This window comes from Leptodactylus fuscus, chromosome 9 (assembly GCF_031893055.1).
Source record: "Leptodactylus fuscus isolate aLepFus1 chromosome 9, aLepFus1.hap2, whole genome shotgun sequence".
Classification (NCBI taxonomy): domain Eukaryota; kingdom Metazoa; phylum Chordata; class Amphibia; order Anura; family Leptodactylidae; genus Leptodactylus; species Leptodactylus fuscus.
Genome location: NC_134273.1, coordinates 71,959,833 through 71,975,329, shown reverse-complemented (window position 1 = coordinate 71,975,329; position 15,497 = coordinate 71,959,833). Strand labels below are relative to the sequence as shown.

At 43.2% G+C, this 15,497-nt stretch overlaps 1 protein-coding gene across 1 annotated transcript in view; it reads left to right on the top strand.

The window, feature by feature from the left end:
• Window positions 1-15,497, top strand: part of SNX7 (sorting nexin 7) — a 48,019-nt gene that overhangs the window by 18,939 nt on the left and 13,583 nt on the right. The window contains exons 2-7 of the mRNA XM_075287276.1: window positions 2,249-2,431; window positions 3,758-3,868; window positions 6,012-6,176; window positions 7,680-7,878; window positions 8,193-8,392; window positions 14,084-14,170. Of these exons, the coding sequence (XP_075143377.1) occupies window positions 2,249-2,431; window positions 3,758-3,868; window positions 6,012-6,176; window positions 7,680-7,878; window positions 8,193-8,392; window positions 14,084-14,170 (945 nt within the window). The remainder of the gene's footprint in view (window positions 1-2,248; window positions 2,432-3,757; window positions 3,869-6,011; window positions 6,177-7,679; window positions 7,879-8,192; window positions 8,393-14,083; window positions 14,171-15,497) is intronic.

Here is a 15,497-nt window from a genome sequence, read left to right as displayed (position 1 = left end):
GGATCATAGCAATAGCAGTTAACCCCATCATGTCCCTCACATTAACCCCCTGTGTGCCTCACATAAGAATTACTGATATGTGGGACATATGGAGGTAATAATAAAGTATCTTCACCTCCACCTCAGGTTCTGGTCTAAAAAAAACCTGTGTGAACTTACCTTCAAAGGATGCAAATAGTTTGAGTTATTGGAGATGCTGGATGGTTATTTAATAAACCCCTAAAAGGACAGTCCCTTTCGTCCAGGATTACATAAATTTCCCGTTATACGCCTGTCATTTTTGTAAACCGTTTACAACACTAAATTAAATTTATTTACTGCCCACAGCCGGTAAAGAGTGCAGAGCTTTACGACACCTGCGAATAACAATGCGAGATGCGACAAGTCCTTTAGACAAGCTGTATATCATATTTTTTTTTTTTTTTTCGGAGCTAATCTGGTGACTGCTGAGCGCGGCAAGGAAAGTAAATGAGACACAAACTGTCATCATTATTACCGTCTCCGTAAAGTTAAGGCCGCCTTATGTTACTGCTGAAATGTGAAACTTTCTGTAGATAGGGTTTACACTGGAAATATGTTTAATAATTTACCCAGGCGAGAATTCTTCAGCCATATGGAGGGGGGGGGGAGGCTAGCAGCAAACCTAAAAACAAACTCCTCATTAGTCTTCTAATTAAAACAGAATATTTTACAGCCGGCGAATATTGATATGACCTAGAATTTTGTAGCGTTATTTATGTCATCTTAGAAAGCTGCGGACCTTACAACCCGCGGTCTGATTCAGGTGTCCTTCACATTTGCTTTCCTTCTAGTCTTCACGTTTCTCGGTAATTTTCCGATGAAGTCCAAAACGACTTCTAATTATTCGTTATCAAAACAAATTCATAGAAGAAAGCGATTCTTGGCATCCCTTCTTGGCGTGAAGATCAGTACTGAACTGAGGAGCAGATCTGATCAGTACACGTGCTTTAGGTTCACGCTAGCATTGCATCACTGTTGTTCAGGTCTGTTGGAGGACCTCAACAATGTAGAGGTGGACACTTCTGACGGACTCCATTGTCTGTATTGGGGTCCATTGTTTTAAAACTGAAACCAGTTGAGGAAAAAGTTTTTAAGATCGACAAAGGCTCCAGTGTAGAATAAGCGGAGGCCCAGGTGAGGTGATCAAATGTAAAATATACTATGTCACTCACCTATCCTGGGCTCCAGCACGACTTTCTTCTGTCTTCAGGTCTTCTGACTAACATCAGGGACAGCTGAGGCCTGTGATTGCATCTCAGCGGATCACATGGCTTGGGAAGCATAGATGCAAATGTCACCTATGTGGCCTCAGTGGTCCCTCACATCAATCAGAAGACCTGAAGACAACAAGGCACAGTGTTGGAGCCCAGGAGAGGTGTGCAATACTGTTTGATCACCTCCCTGGTACTCGCCCATGTTTAGTGATCGGCATTAGAGATGAGTGAGTACTGTTCAGATCAGCCGATCCGAACAGCACGCTCGCATAGAAATGAATGGACGTAGCCGGCACGCGGGGGGTTAAGCGGCCGGCCGCCGTCAAAGCGGAAGTACCAGGTGCATCGATTCATTTCTATGGAGCGTGCTGTTCGGATCGGCTGATCCAAACAGTACTCGCTCATCTCTAATCGGCATTAATCATAATCGAGGTAAAATGATCACAATTTAGGTCATAATCGCTCGGCCCTAGAGTGAAATTATTAAAAGTTGTGTTTTCTACTCCGCAAACAGAGCGACTCCTATCCATGGACTGTGTCTGATAATCCAGATCTGTTGGGTGTCCACCGATTTCAGTATAAAAGCGGCAGAAAAGTTCTCCTTGCCGGACTTTTCTCTTCTCAGATTGTGAGCAGATACTGCTCCTACGGAGACTCCAACGCTGGTGTGAATTTGTCCTGATTTGGGTGTATTTTAGACTGTCTAATCTAACTTTACACCAGTTATTAGTTGTTTTCGTTTTCAACAAAATTTTGGTGTATTGTCCAGAATTTTTGCACATTTTCTGGCCCACAGTTTTGCATCGTAATCTGTTAAGCTGTTAGAAAGTGTCTCAAACTCCTTTTCTATGTGGTGCAGATCATGTACACCAGTTTTTGGGTGTTTTTTGGCACAAATTACAGCAGAATTCTGATCCATATTTATTACTTTATCTGCCCCGGTTTTCTTTCCTGACTCACACAATATGTCGGATATGATGGCGCTGTAACCCTGTTTGTCCTGTTTATTTTAGGATGCAACGCTCACTGATGGTAATTCGTTTAGTCCATTGATGTTGGCCTCTCCATCCTCCATGATAAACCAGATTAAGTTTGAGGATGAACCTGAAGTCCGGGACCTCTTCATTACAGTCGATGAGCCCGAAAGTCACATCACCGCCATCGAAACCTTTATTACTTACAGAATTGCAACAAAGGTCGGTTGTCACACCATGCTTTGTACCTTGGAAAATGTTTTATTGCAAAGGACATTTGCAAACCTAAAATTTGGTTTATGGTTATGCAAATTAAAAAAAAAAAATTTAAGTGTTCTTCTAACCATCTTATTGGTGACAGTCTTTTCGTCTTGGATACGACCATGAATGCTGAAACTTTCTTTGGTCTGGCACTTGTCAGAAACCCAGCCATGATTTTCTTATTCTGGACAGGTTGTCAGGCAGGGACACTACATGTATGAGAAGATAACCCGGACACAATAAGGAAATTATGGCTGGGTTTGTGACAAATCCCAGACCATAGACTATATTCAGTGGGAGGCAGACACAAAAAGGAAAAGCATCTTGCTAGAACTCTCGTTGCGAGACAGTCAGCGGATGAGTCCCATTCATCGGAAGCTCGTTGGCAAGTAAAACATGCACCCGAGAGCAGGAAAGTGGTGTTTGAGACCGCCCTTTAAGTTACTAAAAAACCCATGACTAGGGTTGAGCCGATCTTGAGATTTCAGGATCGATTTTAAAATCCGATTTCCAATCGTTTTCCAGCCGATCCCGATCGCGAAATTTGCTCGATCGGGATCCCATCTTTCCCGATTACTTAACCCTATTCATGACATATACATGAATGGGGTTGAGCCGATCTTGAGATAACCTCGATCCCGCTGGAAAAGATTGGGATCGGAACTCCGATCGCGATCGTGAAATTTACTCGATCAAAATCCCATCTAATCCGATCCCGATCGCTCAACCCTAGCCATGACTGTTGTGAATGTCTGCCATCTGTATAAGCAGTTACTTTGTAGTGCAGAAATTTTTTTTTATTTTTTTTTTCGTATAAGTGGCGTGACTTCAAGTGAAGGTAAATAAGGAATGTAGAAGTGGCAATAGATATATATAATCAGGATAAAAGTACAAAGCGCAGTGCTCTGCTTCATTCCAAGGATGTATTATTACAGGTGAAACTCTACACCAAGGTATTATTATCTTTATTAACACAGCATTGTATTGTTAGTATTCTAAACATTATAGTGGCTTTGCAGTATCAAAGAGACAAAAATAGATTTTATTCGACCCTAAGGATCCATTCCTTGGTTAGTCAGGTTATGAGGTTCACCAGTGACGACTCTGAGTCCGTTCTGTAGACGTGGTCTTAAAAGAGAAGTAACAGATAACATTGGTTAGACCTTATATACAGTACTATAAGAAAACCTGCCCTGTATCGGATAATAGTAGATCTACTGCTGCTTGGTGGATCTTACATGGTTGGTGGTGGTTGCCACCAATTTTATCAAATTTTTCTATTTTCAGACAACTCGCAGCGAATTTGACTCTAGCGAATTTGAAGTTAGAAGACGATATCAAGATTTCTTATGGTTGAAAACTCGCCTTGAGGATGCCCATCCGACTTTAATAATTCCGGTAAGTTCTTTGCAAGCTGAGGTACGGTGGCAAATTAGTAAACCTACAACACAGCAAAAGACCTAGAATTTATATCGTATCATCTGATAAGTGAATGGAACACTTATCTAATCAAAGAATGTCATCATAACCAAGTATATGAAAATATATCTAAATAAAGATTGTTGAAATATATACTACCGTAGCTAAAAACAACATACTGTATCATAGACATTAAATATTCATAAGGCAGATGTGGGTCAGGATAGATTTCAAGAAATGGAAATGCGCTAAGAATATATGTAATAAAAAAAAAAATCACTTATAAATAATGAGTACCCATAAAACAGGGGCCAGGAACCTTTTTGGCTGGGAGAGACATGAACGCCACATATTTTAAAATGTAATTCCGTGAGAGCCATAATACCACCCCCCCCCATTCCTGCACGCACTATTATGCCCCATAGTGGCCCCTGCACACAGTATTATGCTCTTTTTCAGACCCAGAGTATAATAATCCGAGACCCAGGAGGGATAAAACATAAAAAACACTGTTACTTACCGTATTTTTTGGACTATAAAATGCACTTTTTTCCCCAAAATTTTTTGGGGAAAATGAGGGTGCGTCTTATAGTCCGAATGTGAAGGAATTGCAGCATCGCCACACTGCTGGCTTCCTGCAGGACAGGAGTGTAGCGATGCCGCAGGCCCCGGCACCTGTGTCGGCGTTTAAAACTCTCTCCGGCATCCGTCGTTCTATTACAGTGGATGCCCGGTTTGTAACGGCGGATGCTCTGCTGCAGAGCGGCCGCCATAGCAACCGGGTTTCCGCTATATGCGGAGGCCCTCAGCTCTGTCGTTCTATTACAGAGGTTGCCGGGTCTGTAATGGCGGTCTGAAGTCTGCCTGGAGAGGTATTTAACATTGTTTTTTATGTTCCCTTACCTCTCCCGGGTCTCTGATTATACTCAGGGTCCGAAAAGACCCCCGAGTATAATAGTGCTTGTGGTGCCCGCGGCCCAGTAGTTACACCCCTGTCTGCGAGCCAGATGCAGCCATCAAAAGAGCCACATCTGGCTCGCAAGCCATAGGTTCCCGACCCCTGCTATAGAACATATCATGTAATAGATAGGAAAGTAATATGCATCTTGCAACTAATTAATATATATATATATATATATATATATATATATATATATATATATATATGCACTAATAATATCCACAACTGAATGGTGTCAGTTATAAATAGATAGTAAAGAGAGACACCATAAGGCCCCATTCACACGGGAAGCGGATTTTGGCCAAAATGCGCCTGCCACGATTCAAATGAATGGCCCATCCCGGGGGTGCTGCCATGAGGTGGACGCCAGGGCTGAATCAGCCGCGGAGTCTGCCTGAAGAAGGTAAGCTAGCGGTCTGCATAGACGTCCATTTCGAGGGGGGCAGATTATGACGTGGATTCAGTGTCAAAATCCGCCCCCTCTTACCCCATGTGAACGAGCCCTAAAGCCACGTGGTAAGGTAATGGATCAAAACCTATCTACTGAACAGCCCTATACTGACCCTTTGTTCAGATTTGCATCAGAGTCTCCACCCCATATTCTTACGAAAATCTGCAGAAAGAAAACTACTTCACAGAATTTTAATTTCACAGATTTCAGTATAAAATCTTTTTTTTATTTTTTGGTCCCTAAATCCTACACTTTGTACGGTGAGTGAGCAGTGCGGTTTCTTACATGTAAACATCGCCAGGAGCCGCATTATCCATGAAGAGGTGATTTACAGGGGTCACGGCCAACTGACCGCCACAAATCTAATAGCGATGGCCTAGCCTACAGATGAGATATTGATATTACAAAGGTGGAGAACCCCTTTAAAGGTTTTGTATCATAGTCAAGATAATCTTTTTCTAGTAAAATGTCAACTCCAAATAGAAAATGACGCGATTCATAACCAAGTAACTTTCATGATCAATCCAAGCTCTGGTTTCAGAAGTTTTGCCGAGGATCTTGGCTCTTTGGATTATATTGATGTTCCAGAAAATGAAATTCTTTGGGCGACCTTCCAGTATCTCCAAGACATTAGCACTGCGTTGCCTTTAAAAGACAGCCATTAGTACGCGCGTTTCTGCCGTCTCATTACTTGTGTTCCTCTTTCCAAGCCTTTACCGGAGAAATTCATAGTGAAAGGAATGGTGGAAAGGTTTAATGACGACTTCATTGAGACTCGGAGGAAGGCGTTACATAAATTTTTGAACAGAATAGCCGATCATCCCACATTAACTTTTAATGAAGATTTCAAGATTTTCCTCACCGCTCAGGCATGGGTAAGAGTTCCGTAACAATTTGTAAAGTTTTTCGCCATCATCATTACTGCTTTAATGGGCTGTGTTTTATCTCTGCACAAGCGCTTTCCTTTTATGAGTTTTAATCTTTAAACGCTTCTTTCCAGGAAATTAAAGCTCAGATGTTTCATAAAAGAGATTCCCATTTTATGATGGGTCTTTATACACAGTCCAGTCATGTTACGTGGTTGAGCATCCATGGCGCAAACAACCCGATCGAGGTGGTCCCACAGATTCTCGATTGGGTTCTAGTCCAGGGAATTTGCTGGCCAAGGGAGTACAATAAACTCATTCTGGTGCTCCTCGAACCTTACACGTACACTGCGAGCTTTACGGCACGTCGCATTGTCCTGCTGGTAGATACCATCATCCTGAGGAAAAACATTTCCCATGTAGGGGTGAACATGGTCCGCAAGGATAGATGCATACTTGTGCTGATCCATCATGCTTTCCACAATGATGAGTGCACCCGGATGGCTGATGACACGTGCCTTCTGCGATTGGTTATTTAACGTTGGCGGTGGTCACATTAATAGGACTGGACTGTGTATATACTTCTTAGCACAGTACCGTTATTTAAAGGGAGTCTATCATTGCCCAGATTTTTTTATTTTTTTTTAAACCAAGCATATCTTTACATAGACTTTAGAGAGTTTATTCTAGGCATACCTGTCTTTCCTTGATCCTCACAGCCGTTTTTGGATGAAACCAGTTTTCTTCATATGCAAATTATTCTTCAGGGAGCACCAGAAGCGTTATTCCTGTGCTCCGAGCACCCCTGCGTCTTCAGCCGCCTTCGTTTTTCACCGCCCCTTTCTTTACAGATGATCCCTCCTTCTACACCTCTTCACTGCTTCCTTCAGAGCAGCTATTCCCGTAAAGCACACTCAGTCACCAAAACTAACAGCGTTGATTACTCATGAATGGTGGGGGCTAGAGAAAAAAAAATCCCAACTGTGCCAGAATCGGTGGAGCGGCAGTTATTAATTTATGTAAAGAACTGGACTTATTGGAGGTGGTGTTTAAACGGGTTATGGATCGTTCACACGGGGTAAGAGGGGCCGGATTTTGGCGCTGAATCCACGTCAGAATCCGCCCCCTCACATTAGAGGTCTATGTAGACCGCCAGCTTAATTTTTTCCATGAGCGGCAGGTTGCCGCTCACGGAATAAAGAAGCAAGCGGCCCTTTCTTCAGGCGGATTCTGCGTCTGATTCAGCCCCAGCGTCTGCCTCGCGGCAGCACCTTCTGGACTGGGCCCATTCATTTGGGCCTACTCCGGAGCGGGAAGCCGCGACAGTCGTGGCAGGCGCATTTTGGCCCTATTGTGACGTGGCTTCCCGCGTCCAAAATCTGCCGATCTGCACCCCGTGTGAACTAGCCCTGTTAGCAAACCTGTTACGTTAATTGTGGGAAACCTTATTCATTTTCCTCTGTATAAGCGTTGGACAAAAACTTCAATATAGATTTTTCTTTCCTCCTCTAGGAGCTGACGTCTCACAAAAAACAGGGTCCTGGACTGCTCAGTAGAATGGGACAGACCATCAAAGCTGTAGCCTCTTCTGTAAGGGGTGTTAAAAACCGCCCCGAAGAGTTTACAGAATTGGGAGAATACGTGGAAGCTTTTGGACAGAAAATATCTGTATTAGACAAAGTGTCACAAAGAATTCTTAAAGAAGAAAAAGGTACACAATAAAGATATGGGAAAGCATCAAGCTTTTACAGGTGTTTTTTTTTTTTTTTTTTTTTTTTTTTAATTTCCAAAAACTCTGCCACTCTTGTGCATAGGCTGTGCCTGGTATTGCAAGTAATTCTGATTGAAGTGAATGGGGCTGGCCTGCAAACCTGACTCACTCCTTGCACAATAGTGGAATCCAAAGTGAGATTTTTTTTAATTTTTTATTTTTCTAATCCTGAGGCAAAAAGGACTTTGAATGGAACGTTGTTTTTGCCTTTGGATCAATTTTTCTTGTTCTAAATGTCATGTTTTGCTCCATAGATTATTATGAAGAGATGAAAGAATATGGTCCTATCTACACTTTGTGGTCCGCCTCCGAAGAGGACCTGGTGGAGCCCCTGAGAGGGGTGACCGGTTGCATTGATAAGTGCTGCAAGGTCACCGAAGCCCTGAATTCTAAGCTCTCCAATGATCTGATTCCAATTATTCACGAATACGTCCTATACAGCGAAACCCTTTCTGTAAGTACTGCGTTACTACGGACCTTGTATGTTACACAGGGGATTGCATCGACTCAATGGCGGTGACACGATTAGCAGATGAAGCTTGTGACTTGGAGGTTTTAGTCGCGTTCCTTTCCTGATAAATTTTTCAATGCTTGGAGCTATTGTATGACTGATAAAGTGAACTTGTCAGTATGAATTATCATAACTGATTTAGTAGTACATGAAACGTGTCCTATATATATATTATACTAATCTTGTGTGTGTTATATGGATTGTAATATTTGCTTTTTACTATAGAGATCAGGCTGCGGTCGGTCGTATCCTAACCGTTTATACAGATTGCTGCCTCATGTCCTAAAAGGGTTTATTTATGATTTTTCATCTATATTCGCTTTGCTCAAATCTCACCTTGACCCTGTGTTGCATTCGCACCACCAAAATGATATTCGGGGCATGTACAGCTGGTCATCGAGATTTTGCTGTATTGCACATGCGCCGAATATCATAGTAGCGAAAGCACAGGGAACAGGCGAGATTTGGGTAAAGCAAAAGGTGTAGGGTGTGCCTTGGGCAAAGGTGACGTAGATTGTCAGAGCAACCTTCATGCTCGCGTTGATCCAAGATGTTCGTTTGCCTGTTCAGAAATAAATTAAGATCTCAAGGAAGAAAAAGCTACAGATGCAGGTGAGCCTGAGCAATGTAACTGTGGGATTGGTTTAATAGGACCGGACCTGGTGATAGACCCTCTACTGACCAGAAGAAGACTCCCTTGTCTTATAGTGACTGTGCTGGAGTGACACAACTCTGCTCACATTCACTTGAATGGGGGCAGATCTGCAGTACTATGGTACGACCGCGTTACAGTGGTCTGGGAGTTCTGATCCCAGACCTGGAGGCTGTATGACCGAACAGATACCGAAGACCCATCTACAAGATTCTCTCCTTATGGATTCGTGATTATGCCACATGAATCAAGACTAATGGGGCCTAAGACTGTCTATAGCTATAAGGCTATTTCAGGTACTCTTCTAAGAGCTAGTTCACACGGGGCCGTGTATTTTGGTCTTGATTTGGTGCGGGAAGCTGGATCAGAATAGGACCAAAATGCGCCTGTCGCAGCTTCCAACAGTCGCGGCTTCCCGCTCCGGAGTAGGCCCAAATGAATGGGCCTCGTCCTGAGGGTGCTGCCACAAGGCGGACGCCGGGGCTGAATCAGCCACGGAATCCACCTGAAGAAAGGGCAGCTCGCTACTTTTTTCCGTAAGCGGGAACATACCGCTCATGGAAAAAAGGAAGCTAGAGGTCTACATAGACCTCTATTGTGAGGGGGTGGATTCGGCGTCAAAATCCGCCCCCTCTTGCCCCGTGTGAACGAGCCCCTACAACTCTATAAATGGGAAATTTCAGTTCAGCCTATCAGGGCAGTAAGCCGCTATCCTACATGTCTGGCAGTGCCTTATGTTCCTTATAACAAAAGAGGTGGGATGTTCAGCTGCCCTGTCTGTATCTCTTGTAACATCTGGCATTGAAGAAGTCTGGAAGCTATATACCAGGGGTAGGGAACGTACGGCTCTCCAGCTGTTGCAAAACTACAACTCCCAGCATGCATACTTGCTCTACTGTTCTTGGAACTCCCATGGAAGTGAGTGGAGCATGATGGGAGTTGTAGTTTCACAGCAGCTGGAGAGCCGAAGGTTCCCTACCCCTGCTATATACACTTCAGCTAGTCGACTAGCCACTCTGAAGTCATTAGGTTTTGCCTAACTACAGTATAACCTGTATGGCCACCATGGCTATGAAACATTTTCCCTGTTCTGGAGACAAGTTCGAGTTGTCCCCAATATGGGAAAGGTGCATTAACAACCTTTTATAAAGTGGTCAGTGTTTAGCGACATTGAACAACCTGTAAGAATCCCCTCATCTCTGGCCCCGTTGAGGTTCTCATCAGGACAGCGAGTTGCTATTTGTATATTAATGCCGGCAGCTTTGTCTTTTAATTCACATTTTCTTGGCCCGTCTGACACTCTGGTAAGATCATCCAGACATTTGCACCCTCTAGCTTTCTTCATTACGGACTGCAAGGCCTTTGTATTTTTGGAGTCTGATAAATGTTGACAGGTCTTATAACGGTAAATGGTACTGAAGTGATCTGGCTGGATTTCAGTATCATGTATGGGGGGAGGGGGTAATACCAGTGGAAAAGCAACCGAGGGGAAATGATGGAATTTCTAAGATCCATCCCTTCTGCTTCTTTCATATGTGCAGACAGCGAAAGAATGACTACGTTCAGCCATATTAGACCTCTCATATTGCCCATTTTGTCTGCTTTTTTAGAATATGCAGAATGGGTGTTACATAAATAATTTAGGACCTAAAGAGAGTCTATTACTGTTACCTTTACCTTTTTTGCACTATATATTATATGTAATAATACAATTTAAGGAACTCCATGAATTTGTAGAATCAAAGCCTTCCTGTCATGAGATGTCAGGCCCCGAAGCTGTCCCCAATCTGTTATTCCGAATGGTAACAGGTTCCCAATGACGTCCAGCAAAAGAACTTTTAGTGGCATCTTCCCATTCCTATATAGAGTCTGAGGGGTTGAGTTCCCCCTCCTGGATTGACTGGTGTCCTGTAGACTGGGTACATCATCACAAGTCACCTGTCCAGTTTCATGTACTCTGAATGGCGGCCTCCATTGCATATTTTGGATGGCTATATAATTCTAGGTTAAAATACAGTATATGCTATATAAATTTATTTATTTTTTATTATTATTATTTTCTATATGTTCACTTCATATGAAAATAAAAATTGAGCGCTCACAATAAGCTGACTCTTTCAGCCTCGTAACAATCACTTTTCATATCTTTTCCTATTATTTATCCATTATTTTTTTTGTATTCCGTTGAAAGGAATGGACTCCCTCATGTGTAGGCAGGGCCGGAGACCTCATGTAATGTGTTGTACTTGTAAAGCTGTAATTGGCTTGGGCTCCCTCTTTTGTGTAATATTTACTGCGCCTTTCACTGAATTAGATAGAAAAATGAACCTTTAGCGCTCAAATCCACTACAAAAAAGCCCCCAAAAAAACAGAAAATGACATTTGTTGTATTCAGGAAATATGTGTATTATATTGGTATACCTAAAACATGCCACAAATGATAAGGCCACACTTAGGTGGGTTCATACTTCAGTGTGTGCATTCTGCCGGGTTTCCATCTTATTCGCTGGCGAAACTGGACAGTGGACGGAAACCCGGCAGTCGTTTTTAAAACCCATTCACTTGAATGGGTTTGCAAAGGTGACCGGCTGTGAGCGTCTTCTGTCTTTCCGCAGGGAAACCGTTTTGTTTTTTTCCTTTTTTATAGCCAGACATAAAGTTGGATTTAATGGGACTTTGTGTCCCATTAAAAAAAAACAAAAAAAAAAAAAAACTGTTTCCCTGCGGATGGGCGGAAGACTCTCCCGGGCGGTCACTTTGCAAACCCATTCAAGTGAATGGGTTTTAAAAATGACCGCCGGGTTTCCGTTTTCTATCCAGTTTCTCTCGGCAGAAGACAGAATCTCGAAAGCAGAGATCGGCCGCAGGCGTGACCAACGTACCACTTTTTACTTGTAATTTTGGTTAGCCGTCTCGTGTACATACACTGCTCAGCTATCTTGGTCCACTCTACTTGCTGCTCCATCCAACCCATTACTACAACGTGCAGCGAGTAGACCTTGTGAATGGACCGCCATTGTGCTTGGCCGGTGCTTCACTCACTTCTGAGTTGTTGCAGGCGCCGCTGGAGGCTACAATCTCATCATCCCCATAGAAGTGAATGGAGGCCTTAGGGGGACTTTTGGTCCCCCATCCTCCTGATCACTAGCGATCCGATGATTGGGCCTATCCACAGGACAGTTCATAACAGTAGATTTCACTAGTACGGTAAATCTAGGCAGAAGACTTGAGCTGAAGTGTCCCTTGTTACAGGTTTGGTAACTGCTCACCAGGAAGACAATGGAGAATATTCCATTACCCTTTATCTGCCATCAGGAGGAATACAATTTGCACCAATATGACATTAAATTAGCTGTAACAAAAACTTCCTCCTCACACATTCACACAATTTCTTCCGACTGAGCAAATGCAGATTAAATGTCATCTTGTGAGATATCGGATCCTCTGGTATCGGCATTATTAAAACCTCATTCACACTCTTATTGGGAAGTTCGGTGGTGAATGGAAATATTTTGATAATTCTGTGGAAAGTATTAAACTGTCTTCACAGTAAATTAGATCTGATTTCAGGCAGTTTATTCGTATTAAAGGGGTTATGTGAGGAATAACATTGTGTCTGTGTAGTCACTGAAGCATATGAGCGGGTCTGCAACCCTCCATAGGTCTATGAAATGTAAGAATCTGAACACTACGGAGTACAGTGGGGTTAGTCATGTGTTGCCTCCTCTGCTAATGCTTTGATGCCACTCTACACCGTATACAAGTAGCAGGAGTACAGCAGGGTCAATAGTGTGCCCCAGAGTACAAGAGTCCACAGAGGAGGCAATGAGACCTCGGGCTCCCCACCACTCTGGTAACATATAAGAATCTATGGTAAAGAGGACACGATTAGTAAGTTTGCTTTTATGGTAAAGTGAGTACATTGCAAAAAACTATTCCCCACATAGCCCCTTGGGAGGAACATTGCTGACTTCCAAAAAAAAATAAATGAACCTAAGAGTGCAAATTCAGGTTTCCATTGTAGAATTAATAAGTAACTGTTGTATTATTTTTAATAGTTACCTATAATTGTAGCTGACTGGAAGAAGAGAGAATGATAGGTGGAGGGAGAGATATTTATTTAAAAAATGTTATAGGTAAATCACCTTTTTAAAGAGGACCTTTCATCAGATTGGGCACAGGCAGTTCTATACACTGCTGGAAAGCCAACAGTGCGCTGAATTCAGCGCTATCGGTCCCGGTACCGTAGCGCTTTGCAGTCAGAAGGGCGTTTCTAACAGTCAGTCGGGAACGTCCTTCTCCACAGCAGCGCCTATCGCGCTGTACAGTGTGAGCGGGGAGGAATTCAGCACTGCCTGTGCCCAATCTGATGAAAAGTCCTCATTAAAGAGGACTTTGCACCTCCTCAGGCACATGAGGTTTTATATACCGCTAGAAAGCTGACAGTGCGCTGAATTCATAACGGCACCAATGTCTGCCCACTGTCAGAAGGGCATTCCTGACAGTCTAGCTGTTCTGTGAGGAACGACCCCCCCGACAGTACTTGTCCATAGCCCTGTACTGCCAGAGGGGGAGTTTACCGCCGAGCGATGACACTAAACTGAGAAGAACGCCCCCCTATCTGTAGTCATACATAGATTAATACTGGGGGGGGGCATTTTTCAGCTTAGCGGCATCGCTGGGTGGTAAAGAACTCTCCTTCTGGCAGTACAGAGCTATGGACAGTACTGTCAGGAGGGGCCTTCCTCACAACCCAGAAAAGTCCTTCTGACAGTGGGTAGACATCGGTAACCGCACTGATATCTCCAGCCCCAGGGCACATCAGTGCACTGTCTGTTTTCTAGCGGTATATAAAACCTGCATGTGCCCGAGGACATGAAAGGTCCTATTTAATCCAGTCTGTTAGAACGTAATGTTTTCATCTATATGTATTGCTTTAATGTACTATGTATACATACTGATTTTAATTATTGTTTCCTTAGGGAGTGCTCAGGAGGAGAGATCTAATCCAGGGAGAACTTGACGCCAAAGTGGACGCTTTATTAAACAAAAAAGCTGACAAACAGATTGTAAGTAAAAGAGAATTTCTTTCCGTTGTTGCTCAGTATGATGGATGAGCTGTGATTCCTATGGACCACACATACACAACATACTGCTTGCTGCAAAAAAGACACTCGCAATACACAATAGACCTCATGGATCAAAGCTGTCTTGGGAAAGAAGTGGCCTTGTTGCTCATATTAACCAGTAATTCATTCTTTAATAGCAGAACCAAATCCTTGTATTTTGGGAATTTTTTTCCACTGTCCATGTGTTCTTGAAAATTCAATGTGCAACATATATACATAGAAAAATAGACAGATATATAGAGAATGTAATTTACACGTATGCAGATACTTTGCATTACTTTGCTGTCTAAGGTGAAACTCAGAATTTAGCTGGTTTCCTGTTATCATAAAATAGTAGTTGTGGTTAAATTGACAAGTAGAGCTTAGCTTTAAAGTTACGGTCAAAAATTTTGGTTTTCATAAAGTTTGCAGCTCACCTACAGGGAACTAAAAAACTAAAGCATACACATGAGAATTGGCTCGGTCCTGAAAGGGTTTAATGTTATTTTTGACCATTCTATTCCCAATCTTTGGAAAACTTTGCTTGTAGCAATTCCCGGCACAGACACTTCTGTATGAGTGTGGTTTAGAGATGAGCGAACAGTAAAATGTTCGAGGTTCGATATTCGTTTCGAGTAGCCCCTCAATATTCGACTACTCAAATCGAATATCGAACCCTATTATAGTCTATGGGGGGAAAATGCTCGTTTCAGGGGTAGGCAACGTTCAATCAAATTATACTTACCAAGTCCACGAGTGAGGGTCGGGATGGATCCTCCGAGAAGTCTTCTCCTTGCAGCGTCCCCGCGGCATCTTCCGGCTCTGAATTCACTCTGCCAGGCATCGGGCCTGGGCAGAGCCGACTGCGCATGCCCGCACTACAAGCCCGATGCCTGGCAGAGTGAATGAAGAGCCGGAAGACGCCGCGGGGAAGCTGCACGGAGAAGACTTCTAAAGGTAGGAGAAGAACCAGCGTTGATTGGCCGACTGTATAGCATTCGGCCAATCAATGCTGGTTCTGCATCGAACTTTTACATTGGAATAGCGAGTGGTACTCGATCGAGTACGAGTATTTCGAATACCTACTCGATCGAGTACTACTCGCTCATCTAAGTGTGGTTGTGCTTGATACTGTAGCTTAAAAGGGTTGTCTGGGTTTCAAAAACATGACTGCATTCTTCTTGGCAAGTGACATCAAGTGCATTGTTCACATGGCCATGCTTCCTCTCAGTCCCATTGAGACTGAGCTGAAACGTGGCACGTGTCCAACGGATGGGATGTCACTTGC